General features: G+C 36.3%; 3 protein-coding genes across 6 annotated transcripts; 2 read left to right on the top strand and 1 right to left on the bottom strand.

Annotated features, from left to right (window-relative positions):
* The first annotated feature begins 586 nt into the window (after window positions 1–586).
* On the top strand, window positions 587–9,431 carry LOC109153104 (UDP-glycosyltransferase 74E1-like). Of its 4 annotated transcripts, XM_019300878.1 has the most exons (4): window positions 1,157–1,170; window positions 5,808–5,810; window positions 6,842–7,540; window positions 8,605–9,431. In XM_019300878.1, the coding sequence occupies exons 3-4, from the start codon at window positions 6,881–6,883 to the stop codon at window positions 9,319–9,321; spliced, it is 1,377 nt and encodes a 458-aa protein (XP_019156423.1). In that variant the 5' UTR covers window positions 1,157–1,170; window positions 5,808–5,810; window positions 6,842–6,880; the 3' UTR covers window positions 9,322–9,431. The 4 variants fall into 4 exon arrangements, with proteins under 4 accessions (XP_019156424.1, XP_019156423.1, XP_019156425.1 ...); XM_019300879.1 differs by lacking the exons at window positions 1,157–1,170; window positions 5,808–5,810 and adding an exon at window positions 587–669 and having other exon boundaries at window positions 6,881–7,540; XM_019300880.1 differs by lacking the exons at window positions 1,157–1,170; window positions 5,808–5,810 and having other exon boundaries at window positions 6,764–7,540; window positions 8,605–8,664; window positions 8,860–9,431.
* LOC109153103 (UDP-glycosyltransferase 74E2-like) lies at window positions 647–4,716 on the top strand. Its single transcript, XM_019300876.1, has 2 exons — window positions 647–1,338; window positions 3,985–4,716. The coding sequence occupies exons 1-2, from the start codon at window positions 670–672 to the stop codon at window positions 4,699–4,701; spliced, it is 1,386 nt and encodes a 461-aa protein (XP_019156421.1). The 5' UTR covers window positions 647–669; the 3' UTR covers window positions 4,702–4,716.
* A 3,410-nt stretch (window positions 9,432–12,841) lies between the features above and the next one.
* LOC109152725 (probable pre-mRNA-splicing factor ATP-dependent RNA helicase DEAH5) lies at window positions 12,842–15,410 on the bottom strand. Its single transcript, XM_019300375.1, has 2 exons — window positions 13,389–15,410; window positions 12,842–13,311 (listed from the first exon to the last, which is right to left on the bottom strand). Exons 1-2 carry the CDS (start codon window positions 15,408–15,410, stop codon window positions 12,862–12,864), a joined length of 2,472 nt encoding a protein of 823 aa, XP_019155920.1. The 3' UTR covers window positions 12,842–12,861.
* Window positions 15,411–17,439: the final 2,029 nt, after the last annotated feature.

The raw sequence follows: 17,439 nt of genomic DNA on the forward strand, positions 1-17,439 counted from the left end.
CACTTTAATTCCTAATTTTTGTTTCCTTCTTCTCGCAAATATTATCTGAATCCGAAAGGCCTCTATATCCTTCCCTAATAGAGCATTTGGAAGCTCATGATGTAAATCCAATTATTATTGTGTAGATCATGGTTTACACAAGTTGTATGGACCATATTTTGTATACTGTAAAATAATGTACATTCAATACAAAAATAATGTACATTATATACAGGGGATGTACATTATTTTTATACTGAGTGTACATTATATTGTATAATGTATATTCAATACAAAAATAATGTATATTTAGTATATTAAAAATGTTCTTTTTGTTATGGTCCACGTAACATTATATGGACCATGGTCCACACAATAATTTGCCATGTAAATCAGGGTGACTTGGCTTAGCAACAGAGTCAAATATAGATAAGGAATCGGTTCACTTTGAACATCCACACTGCCGCCCACCAAGATTCAAACATTGGTTTCTTCGTTTAAATATTACCTATTGAACCATTGAACGGAATGAGCATTTTTGTCTTTTCTTATATAAGCTCATCAGCTCAAAGCCACGTAAGTACATACTGATCTTCACCAGAGACGCAAGCGAACCCATTCAAGCTCAGCTCAGCTCAGCTCGTTTCCGGAATCATCTCCGGCGAAGACGCCAAACTCCGGTAACAAGAGATGTCCAGCGAAAGCGTAAACATACTCGCCGTTCCCTTCCCGGCGCAAGGCCACCTGAACCCAATGGTCCAGTTCTGCACACACTTAGCCACCAAAGGCGGCGTCAAGATCACACTCGTCCTCACGGAAAGCGCAAGCAAATCCCTCCAAATTCCGACCGGCACCGCCTCCTTGATCGAGGTGGAGCTCATTCCCGACGTCATCCCCGAAGGCGGCGGCGGCGGCGACACGCCGCAGAACACGGAGACATATATTGCTCTGCTCCGAGCAACTTTTTCCCAGGGAATACCACAGGTTATCGAGAAGCGAAAAGCGTCAGGTGGAATAACACCCAAAGTGGTGTTGTATGATTCGATTCTGCCATGGATTCTGGGCTTGGCAAAAGGATTTGGGTTACAGGGCGCTGCGCTGTTCACTCAACCTTGCTGCGTCTGCGCCGTTTACTATCATATATTCCACGGCGACGTGGAAATCCCGTCGGAAAATTCGCCGAACGCCGCCGTGCTGTCTTTCCCGGCCATGCCGCTCATGGGGACCAATGATTTGCCTTATTTCTGCTACTTCAAAGATGATTCTCAGCAAGTTCAGTCTCTCCTTACCAATCAGTTCTTGAACATCGATCAAGTGGATTGGATCTTCTTCAATACTTTCGACAAGTTGGAAGAAAAGGTAATTAATTCATCAAATTCACATATTTTATTTCTTCTTAAAAAAAACTTGATTTTTCTTTTTAGTTTCATGGTTGATTTTTTTGTTTTTGTTTTTGTTTTTGTTTTTGTTTTTTTTTTTTTTTGGGTGATAGCCGATAGACTAGCACTCTGGTTTCTTGTTTCTTGCAAATAATTGAAGGATTAAACCATATTAAGCAGCACACCCAAAAAAGAAAATGCAAATCATTTACGCTAATTAGGCATGTTCATTGATGCAGAAAGTGGTCCAAAACCGCATTTCCGTTAAAAAATGAATTTCCAAATTTGACAAATTATTCTTTAGACCCGAGTCTACCTTGTAAGGTGAACTGAGGCTCAAAGATACACAAATTTATATACTAAATATTCATAATTTATCTTTTAAAAATTCACAATTTGTAATGACCCTGTATTGTATATTTGTATTCATAAATTCTCAAAACTTACAAACACAATTTATATTCTAAATTATCACTATTTCAATGCTAAAAATACACAATTTAGGACCAAGTTCCACCTTGCAGAGTGAACCCTGATCCACCTTGTATTGTAGACCTTTGTCTAATCCAACATTTAGATTATGTAATACGGTTAACATATTAATTATATATATTCTTAATCGGAGAAAATTTCAATTTTGGTCCTATGACTATAGGGGTCTTGTTAATTTTAGTCCCCAACTTTCAAAAGTGTTAATTTAGTACCTTAACTATATAATTTTTGTCAATTTTGGTCACTCCGGCCAAATTGCCGGCCAAAAGTGACCGGAAAATTTTAATGTATAAAATTTTGAGGGCAATTTAGTTATTTTACTTCTGTTTTCTTTCTTCTCCTACGGATTTATCTCTTCTCTCCAGTTTCCGACGATCATTTCTTCCTCCGTTCTTGAAGCTGCCGCCGTGGTCCTTCTTCTCCCCTATTCGAATGAGTTTGGTCCTCCCTTCTTTCCAAAGCCAACAACGGCAATCGCGAAGGGGCGGTGGCATATAGTTCAAGAAACTAGACAACAAAAATAAGCACAATCAGACAACAAATATACTATAATATAGTAGAGATTATGACCGACGGCAACCTTAACATTTCCGACTTCTTTGATTGCAACAATGATCACCCAATTGCATGTATGCAATACAACCGCCGCTCCGTCACTGCCGTTGTTGGCTTTGGAAAGAAGAGAGGACCAAACTCATCCGAACCGCCACTTCGTCACATACCTTACGATCTATGAATCTGAGGAATGTTCTGAAGACAAAAGCATGCTAAATGCACCCAAAACAAAATCACATAATTGAATTGCCGATTAAGGAAGAGAATGTTGAACTCTGAGTTTACCTAAGTTATTTATTTATTTATTCATCAATGATAAAAAGATGGCGAATTCTTAAGAGGAAGGATTCAATCTCTTCGCCCAGAGCTCTGTTTGGCGAATTAATTTGTGGCGCGGCGGTGGCCAATTGGTGGCGTTGAAATTTCTCCTGGTAATTATTGAGGTTAGTGCATAAGCATGACACTAATTATAGGCTTAATTATGATGCTCTTTCGGTGATTGAAAATGGCGTATAAGCTTCAACAAATTTTAGCCAAAACTTTCCGGCCGCGTAGAAGAGAAGAAACGGAGAAGAAGAAAAAAAGAATAGCAAATGACTAAATTGCCCTCAAAATTTTATACATTAAAATTTTCCGATCACTTTTGGCCGGAAATTTGGCCGGAGTGACCAAAATTGACAAAAATTACATAGTTAAGGTACTAAATTGACACTTTTAAAAGTCAGGGACTGAAATTAACAAGACCCCTATAATCGTAGGACCAAAATTAAAATTTTCTCTTCTTAACCGATTATGGACCTATAAATAAACTAAAAATATATATTATATTAATTGTAATAGTTACATAATTTGTTAATTGTAGATATATAATTTAGACCCCCAACTCGGTATATAAAATTGATAATTAGTATTGCCATCCACCCATTGGTGAGTTCATATCATGAGAAAATGATCAATCAAATCATACTGCACTCGTTATATCGTAGACCATGGTGCATGTAAAAAACGGCGTCGTTACCGTTAACAGAGTTTGCATGTTTGGTGTATTAAACACCAACTGATAATACAGTATATCTAAACCGATACTGCCTCACAACAAATGAAACTGCAGTTATATCAAATGATACTGTAGTTGTGGTGAAATGAAACTGTAGTGTATATAAAATGAAACAGAATAACATTTCACATATTTGAGTGTATATTGTACAATGAAGCTGTAATTATATCAAAATGATCATGTAGTTGTGTTTTAATAAAAATATAGTGTATATAAAATAAAATTAAATAACATTTTCACATATTTGAGTCTATAAATATCGAATGAAACTGTAGTTATATCGAAATTAAATTGTAATTGTGTTGAACTGAAACTGCAGTGTATACAAAATGAAACTGAATAACAGAGTTACTTTTTGCGAAAGGGTGCGGAACGGCGGAAAACGAATGCCGTTTCTTTTCATTTAACAAAACGACGTCGTTTTGAATGCACCGCGGTGCACGATATAATTTGCCATCATAGTGTATATATTTAACGATTAATAATGTCTCTCTATACATACACACACTTTTAACTTGACAGATACTGAAATGGATGAGAAGCAAATGGTCAGTAAAAACCATAGGACCATTGATTCCTTCAATGTACCTTAAAGACAGCAAAGAAGAAGACCACAGAATCAGCTTCTTCAAGCCCCACTCACAAGCCTGCATGGATTGGCTAAGTATGAGGCAGTCCAACTCGGTGGTCTACGTATCATTTGGCAGCATCGCCTGCCTAACAGAACAACAAATGGCAGAAATCGCAACCGCATTGGCTGAGAGCAACCACTACTTCTTGTGGGTCGTCCGGGAATCCGAAGAAAACAAGCTCCCCAAAGATTTCAAGTCCGAAACATCGGAGAAAGGTCTGATCGTGAAATGGTGCCCTCAGCTTCAGGTCCTGTCCCACGGGACAATCGCGTGTTTCATGACACACTGTGGATGGAACTCGGCCCTGGAAGCACTCACGCTCGGGGTGCCGATGATAGCGGTGCCCCAGTGGGCTGATCAGCAGATGAACGCCAAGTATGTTGTGGATGTATGGGAGACAGGAGTGAGGCCAAAAGCTAACCAAAAGGGAATTGTAACAAAAGAAGAAATCAAAGCTTGCATACATGAAGTAATGGAAGAAGAGAAAGGGAAAAGGCTAAAGAGAAATGCTGTTAAGTGGAAGGGATTAGCAGAGGAGGCATTGCTTGAAGGTGGAAGCTCTCACAGTACCACAGAGCACTTCATCTCACACCTTTCATCCATTTGAGAACTCCGATCCGTCCCTTATATTTCAACTAGATTTAAAGATAAAATTTTATCATATATGTATTAAATTCACAATTCACAACATGTATAAAATTATCAAAATTTGAGAACACCCATCAAACGTCTCAATTTGTATTAAATTACCAAAATTAAAAAAATTATGTTGGGAAAATAGTGTTTTTCGTCCCTAAGTTATAAGTTAATTGTAGTATTGGTCCCTGAGTGAGTGTTGGTCATTCTCACTTTTCGTCCCTAAATTATCATTGGTGGTGCACTTTTTGTCATTTCATAGCTAATGTTTTATTAGCAAAGGGATGAAAAGTGCAACAACATAATGTCAATAATAACTCAGGAATGAAAAGTGAGCCTGACTAACACTTGAAAATGAATTCTACAATTATTTTATAACTTAGGGACAAAATGTACAATTTTTTGATATTATAAATCATAAAGGTTTTCGTTTTTTCACTAATAAGCCAAACACTCTTACTCGAATAATAAATAATTAACTTGTTTGAATGGAAAGAACGTTGTACTTCTTTCTTTTGTGGGAAAAGAGAAACTCGCAGTCACTATTTAAAGGTGTGTCTTAAAAAAGTCCCATCTGTAATTTTAACTGACAAAAATTTACAAGGAGTATTAAGCTGCTCAACTATACTTAAAGTTGTGCCTTAAGTAGGTCAAAGTTATAACTTTATAATTATCAACTTAATAATTTGACCAACTTGACTAAACTTACCTAGTGAACAATTATACTTGACCCGTTGTTTTCATATGATAGACGGATATATATGGTAGTTTAAGGACAATAGCTAATTTTGTCCTACACGCATGTAACATTGTAACTTGTTTTGATTTTTGTCAAAAGTCCTTAAGGCATCCCTTATTGGGGGATCTTGCCACATTTTAGAATTGTAAAATTTGCTTGTGTTGGATTTTGACAAATGGAAAAGCCAAATTTTCTGCAAATCTTTTTCCTGCAAAATAAAAATTCATGTCATAATTTTTTTTTAAAAAAAAGAATAAATAAAATAAATAAAGGGTGAGATACGCAGATGCGTCTCACCCTTCAACCTAGCAGGCGCGTGTATTACACACGCCAGCCAGGGCGTTTCAGAGTGGCCACCAACTGGCGGCCACTGTGAAATTAATTACTTTTGGCCATTTTCGGCCATTTTAATTTGTGCCGTTGCAATTTGCAACGGCACACAGTAGATTTATTTTTTATTTTTTTTGTTAATAATTATTATTTTATTCTCAAAAAAATAAATAGAACATCTTTCACACATTCTACTCCCAGTTTCTATTTTTTTTTTATTTTATTTACTATGTTTATTTTAATTATAAGTTTAGAAATGAAAGCTTGCAATTTTTACGTATGCAATTCATTTATTTTTATTATAAATTTATAAATCAAATAAATAAAGAAATAATTAAAATATGGAGATAAAATGGTGGATCCACAAAAAGTTGTGAAAAAGTTTAAAATTAATGGGAAGAATAGATTTTGTGATTGGGTGAGATAATGGATGATGAGATGGATGTTGGGGCCCATAAAAATCTGGGGTAAAATCTCCAATTATTGAGGATGCTCTTATCAATGTTAATAATTATTTTGAAAGTAGATAATAACATCTAACTATACAATTTTAATATCTCAAAAATGTTGTACAAAATAAAATATTTTGAATAATATGTTCCATCTAGATCAAGTACTTTTATGGGATAATTCAAACATATCAAAGAAGCAACAGGTAATAATAAATGTTTCACTTTTATTCCTAATTTTTCTTTTCTTCTTCTCTCGAATATTGTCCGAATCCCAAAGATTCCTACATTCTGCCCTAACATAGCATTTAGAAGCTGATAATGTAAATCATGGTGACTTGGCTCAACAGACAGAACCAATTGTCGGTGCAGACAAAAGATCTGTTAACTTTAAACATAATCCCCACACTTCTGCCACCAAAATTCAAACATTGGTCTCTCCCGTGCCGGACAGTTTTGTCTTTTCTTATATGAGGGTATACTGCCCTTTTAAGCTCAGCTCAAAGCCACATAAGTACTAATCTTCACCAGAGACGCAAGCGAACCCATTCAAACTCCGCCCAACGCCTTGATTGAGGTGAAGCTCAGCTCAGCTCGTTTCCGGCGAAGACGCCAAACTCCGGTAACAAGAGATGTCCAGCGAAAGCGTAAACATTCTCGCCGTTCCCTTCCCGGTGCAAGGCCGCCTGAACCCAATGGTCCAGTTCTGCACACACTTAGCCACCAAAGGCGGCGTGAAGGTCACACTCGTCCTCACGGAAAGCGCAAGCAAATCCCTCCAAATTCCGACCGGCACCGCCTCCTTGATCGAGGTGGAGCTCATTCCCGACGTCATCCCCGAAGGCGGCGGCGCCGACACGCCGCAGAACACGGAGACAACTTTTGCTCAGTTCCAAGCAACTTTTTCCCAGGGCTTACCACAGGTTATCGAGAAGCAAAAAGCGTCAGGTGGAATAACACCCAAAGTGGTTTTGTATGATTCGATTCTGCCATGGATTCTGGGGTTGGCAAAAGGATTTGGGTTACAGGGCGCTGCGCTGTTCACTCAACCTTGCTGCGTCTGCGCCGTTTACTATCATATATTCCACGGCGACGTGGAAATCCCGTCGGAAAATTCGCCAAACGCCGGCGTGCTGTCTTTCCCGGCCATGCCGCTCATGGGGACCAATGATTTGCCTTGCAACTTCAACGATGATTCTCAGCAGGTTCAGTCTCTCCTTACCAATCAGTTCTTGAACATCGATCAAGTGGATTGGATCTTCTTCAATAGTTTCGACAAGTTGGAAGAAAAGGTAATTAATTCATCAAATTAAATTCACATATATTATTATATTTCTTCTAAAAAAACTTGATTTTTGCTTTTAATTTCTTGGTTGATATTGTTTTTTTTTTTTTTTTTTTTTTTTTTTTTTTTTTTTGGGTGATATGATAGACAAGCACTCTAGTTTCTTGTTTCTTGCAAATAATTAAATAATTCAACCATGTAAAGCAGCCAAAGACTTGTGGTCTAGTGGCATAACTGTGGTTTAGTGGCATAACTGTGACTCTTAATTAAGTTGAAATTATTTGTTAAGCAACACACCAAACAAAATAATAATGCAAACAAAATGAAACAAACTGAGCCCAAACTCTGTGGCCACCATGCCGCATGCGCCAATCATTATTGTGTGGACCATGGTCCACACAAATTGTATGGACCATATTTTGTATATTGTAAAATAATGTACATTCAATACAAAAATAATGTACATTGTATTCAGGAGATGTATATTATTTTTGTACTAAGTGTACATTATTTTAATGTACACTCAGTACAAAAATAATGTACATTTAATATATTAAAAATGTACTTTTTGTTATGGTCCACATAACATTGTGGGGACCATGGTCCATACAATAATTTGTCAGCATGCGCGGCATAACTGTGGCCGTTTTTTTTTTTTTTTTTTTTGTCTTTTCACTTCACGTGATGAGTCCATGAATGAAGCCATTGGCTAATGATCTTCTCTGGCCAACAACATTAAGTGGAATAAGATAAAATGTGAGTAAATAAGCAAATTAAAAGTCTTAAACATAATTGTCAATTACTAACTAGTGTGATAATATCTCTATTATCATTCTAAATGGGTGGTCACAAGTTAAAACTCAGTAGTGGAGACATTTTTTTGGAATAAAAAAATTGAGAAAGTATAAATTAAATTTAATAAGATTACGATAATTTAACAATCTTATCAAATCAGCTTGGATGGTTAGGTTGTTACTGATATGTTTTATATCTTTGCTTGGAGTAATAGTTGATGGTGACACGGTGAGAAAATGATCAATCAAAGCATAATGTATATATTTAACTTGACAGATACTGAAATGGATGAGAAGCAAATGGGCAGTAAAAACCATAGGACCATTGGTTCCTTCAATGTACCTTAAAGACAGCAAAGAAGAAGACCACAGAATCAGCTTCTTCAAGCCCCACTCACAAGCCTGCATGGATTGGCTAAGTATGAGGCAGTCCAACTCGGTGGTCTACGTATCATTTGGCAGCATCGCCAGCCTAACACAACAACAAATGGCAGAAATCGCAACCGCATTGGCTCAGAGCAACCACTACTTCTTGTGGGTCGTCAGGGAATCCGAAGAAACCAAGCTCCCTAAAGATTTCAAGTCCAAGATATCAGAAAAAGGTCTGGTCGTGAAATGGTGTCCTCAGCTCCAGGTTCTGTCCCACGGGGCAATCGCGTGTTTCATGACACACTGTGGATGGAACTCGGCCCTGGAAGCGCTCACGCTCGGGGTGCCGATGATAGTGGTGCCTCAATGGGCTGATCAGCCGATGAACGCCAAGTATGTTGTGGATGTATGGGAGATAGGAGTGAGGCCAAAAGCTAACCAAAAGGGAATTGTAACGAAAATAGAAATACAAGCTTGCATACATGAAGTAATGGAAGAAGAGAAAGGGAAAAGGCTAAAGAGAAATGCTGTGAAGTGGAAGGGATTAGCAGAGGAGGCGTTGCTTGAAGGTGGAAGCTCCCACAGTACCATAGAGCACTTTATCTCACACCTTTCATCCATTTGAGAACTCCCTATAACCAGTATTTAGTGATAAATTGAATTCTATAATTACCCTATAACTCAGGGACGAAAAGTGTAATTTTCTCATATTATAAGTCATAAAAGTTTCATTTATTCACTAATAAGCCAAATACATTGGTCTTGTTTGGTAAAATGAGTTGATTGTGTTAATTAGAGGGTATAAATAGTTGATAACGGTAGCTGATTGTAGAAAAGTGTTTGGTAAATTAGCTGATAGCTGTTTGATATAATTTCTTTTCTTAAAAAGCTAATTGAAAAAGTTACTTGGAGTAGCTTTTTGAATTTTAGCCTTTTGGAATTGCAAAAAGCTAATTAACCAAACATTTATATTGATATTTTAACTAAATCAAACAATTAATAGTGGTCAAATAAACTAAAATTGGCCTATAGACCAATTTTTTACCAAACAGGGCCATTGTCTTACTCGAATAAATAATTAATTGGTTTGAATGTAAAGAATGTTGTACTTCCATCTTTCTTTTGAAGGAAGAGAGAAACCCGTAGTCAGATCACTATTTAAATGTGTGCTCTAAATAAACTCGTCTTGTACTGTAATCTTAGATGGTAAAGAGACTACAAAACTATTAAGTTGTTCAGCTAAATCAAACTTGTAATTTTAAAATTATCGATCAAGTTAATAACTACTTAACCAACTTGATTAAAGTTACCAAGTCAACAATTATACTTGACATGTTGTTTTCATGTGATAGACGGATGGTAGTTTAAGGACATAAGGTTAATAACTAATTTTGTCCTACATGCATGTAACTTGTTTTTATCTTTGTCAAAAGTCTTTATCAATGTTAATATATTGCTTTGGAAGTATATAGTAACATCTAAATATACAATTTTAATATCTCAAAAATATTGTACAAAATAAAATATTTTGAATAATATGTTCTATCTGGATCAAGTACTTTTATGGGATTCAAACATATATACTATTTGTCAGAGAAGCAATAGCTAATAGTAAGTGTTCCACTTTATTTCTTAATTTTTGCCTTTGAGAATTTTTGCCTTTTCTTTTTCTCTCAAATACTGTATGAATCAGTGAATTAAACCTGTATATGTAATTTTTGTTTTCTTTTCTTTCTTCAAAATGTTGAATTCCCAACCCTAAAGCCCCCACATTCTGGTCCGACAAAACATTTAGAAGGATGTAAATTAGGTGACTCAATAGACAGAACCAAATGACAATACCAACAAAAGATCTGCCCACTTTAAACATAATCCCTACACTGTTGCACACAATAGCTCACAGGACCAAGTTTTTTTCTTTTCTTATATGTGGCTTGATAGAGAATATTCCCCGACTTTGATCTCCATATACGTTCCATGCTCTCGTTTTGTAATCAGATCAGGGTAAAATAATTCGGGCCAAAGTCAATATTCAGACCTATATAAAGGCCATTCCACACAAGGCAAAGGGGAGGCCACTCTCTTCTCCTCTACTCCCTCTCTCTCTCTCTCTCTCTCTCGCTCAAGTTGAAAATACTCTCTGCTCTCTCTAAACATTTAATGAAAGAGGCTTCATTAAGTCAATTTCGATATTTCTCTCTCCATTTCTTCATACAATTAGGAAAGAGAATGTAAGAGTGATTAGGAAAGATAAGATGAGAGGGAAGAGAAAAAAGAAAAAAAATTAAATTTTAAAATAATAAAAAAAATACTTTATGATTGCTCGGCGCGCCTGAGCGTGCAATGCACGCACCCGCTGGGCGCAATGGTGACAGCCACGCGCGTGGTTGTCACCATTAGTATAAATTGTGGTGGGTCTCACACTGGGGCTCTGTTTGGCAAACTAGTTGAAAAGCTATAAGCTAGGAGCTGAAAGCTGAAAAGTTATAAGCTCGGAGCTGAAAACTGAAGAGTTGTTAAACTGATTGCTATTTGCACCACCTATATAATAGGTCAAATAACTTTATAGGTTGTGCAAATAGCAAAGTGCTATTTGACTATCATTAATAAATGTGGTCAAAAAGTAATATTTATTATTATTTTTTTTAAAAAAAATCAAACATATTAAAAAAAAAAAAAAAAAAAAAAAAAAAAAAGGAGATCCATCACCTTCTCCGGTGAGAAGGCGACGGACTGCCTTCTTGTGGGTCGTCAGGAAATCCGAAGAAACCAAGCTCCCGAAAGATTTCAAGTCCAAGACATCGGAGAAAGGCCTGATCGTGAAATGGTGCCCTTAGCTTCAGGTTCTGTCCCATGGGGCAATCTCGTGTTTCACGACACACTGTGGATGGAACTCGGTTCTGGAAGCACTCATGCTCGGGGTGCCGATGATAGCAGTGCCGCTATGGGCTGATCAGCAGATGATATCCAAGTATGTAGCGGATGTATGGGAGATAGGAGTGAGGCCAAAAACTAACCAAAAGGGAATTGTAACAAAAGAAGAAATAAAAGGTTGCATACATGAAGTAATGGAAGAAGAGAAAGGGAAAATGCTAAGGAAAAATGCTGTGAAGTGGAAGGGATTAGCAGAAGAGGCAGTGCTTGAAGGTGGAAGCTCTCACAGTACCACAGAGAACTTCATCTCACAAGTTTCATGCATTTGAGATCTCCCTTATATTTTTACCCATTATTAGTTGAACCCTATATTGCTTTAAATTGCTTTTTTCTAGTGATAATTTACCTTATTTGCATTATTTATGTGACCCTCTGGCTATGATATACCAAATGTTAGATTAAGCGCATACCCTTAGGTTAAAAACTATAATTATTAGTGAGTGCATAACTTTTATAGTAGAATGCTTTACTCTTTAACTATAACTATTAGTGAGTGCACAAGTTTTATAGTAGAATGCTTTATTTGATTCTCTAAATCGCTGCCCAACAAAGCTTGAATAAGTAATAATAGGACTTTTTTTTTTAGTATTACTAACTGTTACAATGTAGTATGCTTGAATAAGTAATAATAGGACTTTTTTTTTTTTTAGTATTACTAACTGTTACAATGTAGTATTTATTCATAAACTACTTTCTCAACGTATCGAAGCACTGACTTTCCGTTTGGTAGAATCACTCCGTGTCACTAGACCAAGATCGTTGACAATAATAGGATTTTTTTTGAGTACATAATAATGGGACTTAATTGTACTATTTTTTGATTTAGAAACCTCATCAAAGCTTGTTTTAGTTAGGAAACCTAATGCATCTATATAATACCTACACCTTAGTCCTTAGTATAACCCCCGTCGGGTTGCAAAATGTGGTTCAATTCATTGTCGTCAATGTTAGTTATTTTCAACATTGTCGTCAATGTTAAGAAAAATAAATTATAAGAGAGAGACAAGTAGAACAGTCTAACCAACAATTGAATGTAAAAACAAACAAATGGAAAATGAAATAAGAAAATTAGAATGGAGTGAATGAAGTATAGAAAAACACTAAATAATGCACTACATTAACATTAGTGGCTCTCATTTACATATATGAATACATACATTTAAATTGTTCACACATTATAATATGACAAAATCCTCCAAAATTGTAAGTGCATTGTTGAAGAACATATCAATTAAGCACGCCTTTTACTCAACCCCCAAGAATTAGGCTCGTGATATCTGTCGTAAAGAGGTTCAATGCGCTCCTGTCTCTTGCGTTTGCTTAATTTAGTTGGATTAGCCACTTTGAAAAATCTGGGTGCCAGCTCTACAAGCCACTTGGGATCGATCACCGTGACCTCACGCATATATTGCTTTGTTGTCATCACAAGCTCGTGATAAATGACCCAATCTGGTTGCCTTTGAAATAGATCACTACTAGGATGTATATAAACTGGCTGGTTCTCAACCAGAGTTCTATACCCTCCTTCTTGTGGATCCTTCCTAGCAGCATTGAAAAAGAAACCTGCAACTATGGCCTTGTTTATCTTGGTAAATTTTTTTGTTTTTGCAGCACTCACAACATCCAGTTTGAACTTGTCCATGATGGAAAGGAGCTGTTTTCTGACATCTTGAGCACGCCGCTTAAAGACCGTAATTGTACAAAGTTTTCAAAGCACCACGGTCCAGAAAAATTGTTGGCTTTCCATGCTTCATAAACCGCAAGCAGTGTGAGATGATCACCTTCTGGTTGAAAGAACTTTGCCCTTTTCTGATCAGCTTGTGCTTGTTTCTCCCGAGGTCGGTAAAAAATATTACCCGTCTGAATCATTGCAATGATGGTCAAAATCTCATCACTGCAACCAAGGTCTACACTAGCTAGGAGCATTTTGGACAGTGGAGGTTCCAAAGGAAATTCAGCCATTTTCCTACCCAACTTTGTCAAGAGCCCCTCTTCATCGAGAGCTCCTAGAGTGAAGAGCTGCTCCATGGCGGATATTAGTGCTTGAGGAGAGGGAGGATCCATGAAATCAAAGGACAAAAGATCATTAATACCCATAGCTTTCATATTAAGCACTGTCATCCCAAGGTTAATACGCTGAATTTCTGGGATTGTTGTAGGAGACATTTCATTGTAAAATGCAGTCTCGGTATAAAGACGATAACACTTTCCTGGTCCAGTTCGTCCAGCACGCCCAGCTCTTTGCTTCGCTGAGGCTTGTGATATAGGCGTTATGACTAATGAATCAAGCCCTTGTTTTGGATTATATACATTTTGCTTAGCAAAACCAGGATCTATAACATAAAAAATGCCATCTATTGTTAAAGAAGCTTCCGCAATATTTGTAGCAACAACTACTTTTCTCTTCCCAGGAGGGGCAGGCTCGAAGATTCTAGACTGCATTTCACTAGGCAAGGCACTATAAACAGGTAAGATAATCAATTCAGGAACATTCTTACTACCCAGACCTTTAATCCTCTCATAAAGAGACTGGCAAGCATAATCAATCTCTTCCTGACCCGTCAAGAAAAGAAGGATATCACCTTCAGGTTGTGTTAAGTGAATCTGTAAGACTGTTATCAAAGCTGCATCAAGATAGTCACTTTCTGGCTGCTTAGTGTAAAGTATCTCTACTGGAAAGGTTCTCCCTGGGATAGTAAAGATGTTACAGTTGAAAAAGTATCCAGAAAACTTTTCTGCATCTAAAGTTGCAGATGTGACGATCAACCGAAGGTCTGGTCTTTTCTTAAGTAATTGCTTCAAGAGACCAAAGAGAACATCAGTATGAATGGTTCTCTCATGAGCTTCATCAAGCATTATAACAGAATACTGAGACAAACTCTCGTCCACTATTATCTCTCTCAATAGCATACCATCTGTCATATACTTTATCACAGTCTCTGGCCCAGTACAATCCTCGAAACGAATGGCGTAACCAACTTCTTCCCCTAACCGACAACCAAACTCCTGGGAAACCCTCTTTGCCACTGACATTGCAGCCACTCTACGCGGTTGAGTACATCCAATTTTACCTCTTGTAGTATATCCTGCCTCAGCTAGATACTGTGTCATCTGGGTTGTCTTGCCTGAACCTGTCTCTCCAATTACAACCAAAACCTGGTTATCATGTACAGCTTGAACCAATTCTTTCTTCAACTTGTAAATGGGTAGACTCTGTCTTTGCTCCTGAATGGAAAGCTTTGACCTTTGTCCAAAACTAAGTGCTTTACCATAACCATCTTTCTTCTTCCACTCTGCCATATCATTATCATAGGCTGACAATGATAAACCAACACCCCTCAGTTCTTGGGCCAGATGCCTCTCACCTGTCTCAGGCATTGGATCCTCCCATGGTCTGTTTAGATCTTTAGGGATGGAATCAAGCATGATTCTTTGTTGCTGCTCCCTTACTTCTCTCCTTTCCTTTACCAAAGCAGATTGGAGTGCAGCTGCTCGATTCAAACAACCTTCAGGATTTTTAAAAATCTTCACAGGAGACATATCCAGACTCTGGCTTTGGCCTTGCAAGAAAGGTGGTTTATCTTCATTCAACTCAATCTCAACCGCACCTTCTTCTTCTTCTTCATACAACATTCTATCATCTTCTTCATCAAACATAGGACGACACTCCTTAACACTTAAGACACCCGAAGCCATGAGTTGTTTTACCTCCCACCTCTCTGCCGAACTCATTCTTTTCAATGGCCTTGGCCTTCTTGATGGGACAACAACATCATTCATCCGAATTCTCGTCTTAGTCCCCTCAACATTTCCCCTGCCCCAGTTGGATTTTCCCCCCTATTTCGAGATGTGATGCGTGTAAATAGGGAATTATAATGATTTAGGTCTTTATGTGGGAGGATAGAGGATTAATACTGGGTGGGTGCAGTTGAAACAAGAAGCTGATCGAAGATAAAAAAAAATTTAAGACTTATCTGATGATCTTGTGACTTCTAAACTCTAATTGTTGATTAAAGATTATTACCCTATATATATTATATTATTTGGCAACAAGATTAAATCCTAGCCTTTCGATTAGACAACAAAGAAAGGTCGACCTTTCTTGACTAAGCTTAGATTTTCCCCGCAAAATCACGTTCGACAATCCTAGGAAAAGTAGGAATTTTCCAATCTCACAAGGATTAGGAAAGTAGAATTTTTCAAGTCCACAAGAATTAGGAAAGTAAGTCCGGTCCTATCATTTTATAGGTATGAGACAAAATAAATACAAAAATCCTCAATATATATATGAAGTTAAAAGATTGTATGAGTTAATTCAAAAATAATTAAATGATAATTTTATTTTATGTTATAATAAGAGTTAATACCACAAATGATCCTTTGACTATTCGGTTAGTATTTATTTTAGTCATCGACTTTCAATTCAACCAAAACATGTACTTTAACTTTCATTTTTGACCATAAATAGTCATCCGTTAAAATTTCTGTTAAATAAGTGTTAAATTTAAAATTAATATCGTCAATATATATATATATATATATATATATATATATATATATATATATATATATATATATATATATATATATATATAATGGTCATAAAATAAAAATGTTTAGAATTTTTTCACCAACAAGCATAATTGAAACATTGAACGAATATAAATACTCCTAAATAAAAATAGTAAAGGCAATACAACTTATTCTCGTAATTATGCGTACAAAATTGATGAGTTATAACACATGGAGATTTACAAGCATAGGCCATACCTAAATAACCTACCAAATATGCAATCCTTTGAAGAGAACCTTTGATACTATTACACATTTACAGTAAGCATATATACATTTGTTTGGTTTAAATTTCAAATGCATTCGCATAACATTCTCGTTTAGATACAAAAGTACAACATTTTTGTTTGCGCTGAATTCGTCAAATATTGCTCCAACCTTTAATAGTGAAGAAGAAAATTTGAAGCAATAATATTTGGTCAAGAAGAAATTGGCTTGTTGGAAGAAAATTTTTCAAAAATCCCATAAACCTCTCAATTTCTTGCTTCCATCATTTTCATGGTTGTTCATACATGGCCGATCGATAATTTTCACTCGTCATTAATCGATCAAACATTTCGTCTGAGACTTAACTGAAGGCTGCCGCCGTTAAATTAATATACATTAATTAATCATGTACTAATTACGTACATTAATCATGGATTTTTCTTTAATTTATTCTGTGATTTGTCACATTCATTTTTTTTTTATAATTATTACAACTTAATTTGTATTAATAGTTGAAATTAATTATGTTGTCATATAATTCTCTAAGACGTAAGCATAATTATATTAATTAATTTGACGATAATATCGTTAGATTTAACACCTATTTAATAGAAATCTTAACGAAGGACTATTTGTGGTCAAAACTAAAAGTTAATGTACGTGTTTTGGTCGAATTGAAAGTTGAGGACTAAAAGGAGTACTAATCCAATAGTCAGAGGATCATTTGTGGTATTAACTCTTATAATAAGAATTACTTGTATTTTTGGTCATGTGACTATTAGGGTGTTGTTTATTTTAGTACTTGATTTTCAAAACTTTCAATTTAGTCCTTTAACTATGCAATTATTAACTGATTTTGTCCTGCCGGTCAAATTGTCTGCCAATTTTAGCCGGAAAAATGTAATTGGGTTCGATTTTTTTTTCTTTTTTTGACGAGGGTAAAATGGTCCTTGTAGGAAAAAAATGGGTTGGGGGGAATTCCACCCGTCACAAGACCTTTTTTTTTTTTTTGGGCAATGTCGCGCGTAGT

The sequence above is a fragment of the Ipomoea nil genome, unplaced genomic scaffold (assembly GCF_001879475.1).
Source record: "Ipomoea nil cultivar Tokyo-kokei standard unplaced genomic scaffold, Asagao_1.1 scaffold2480, whole genome shotgun sequence".
Taxonomy (NCBI): domain Eukaryota; kingdom Viridiplantae; phylum Streptophyta; class Magnoliopsida; order Solanales; family Convolvulaceae; genus Ipomoea; species Ipomoea nil.

What these genes read in the sequence shown, in the direction of transcription:
- LOC109153104 (XM_019300879.1), top strand. Translation starts at nt 6,881, where the DNA reads ATGTCCAGCGAAAGCGTAAACATTCTCGCCGTTCCCTTCCCGGTGCAA. An exon ending in TCGACAAGTTGGAAGAAAAG is followed by an intron (nt 7,541 to 8,604) that starts GTAATTAATTCA and finishes TTAACTTGACAG; the next exon opens with ATACTGAAATGGATGAGAAG.
- LOC109153103 (XM_019300876.1), top strand. Translation starts at nt 670, where the DNA reads ATGTCCAGCGAAAGCGTAAACATACTCGCCGTTCCCTTCCCGGCGCAA. An exon ending in TCGACAAGTTGGAAGAAAAG is followed by an intron (nt 1,339 to 3,984) that starts GTAATTAATTCA and finishes TTAACTTGACAG; the next exon opens with ATACTGAAATGGATGAGAAG.
- LOC109152725 (XM_019300375.1), bottom strand. Translation starts at nt 15,410, where the DNA reads ATGAATGATGTTGTTGTCCCATCAAGAAGGCCAAGGCCATTGAAAAGA. An exon ending in ATCATCTCACACTGCTTGCG is followed by an intron (nt 13,312 to 13,388) that starts GTTTATGAAGCA and finishes ACGGTCTTTAAG; the next exon opens with CGGCGTGCTCAAGATGTCAG.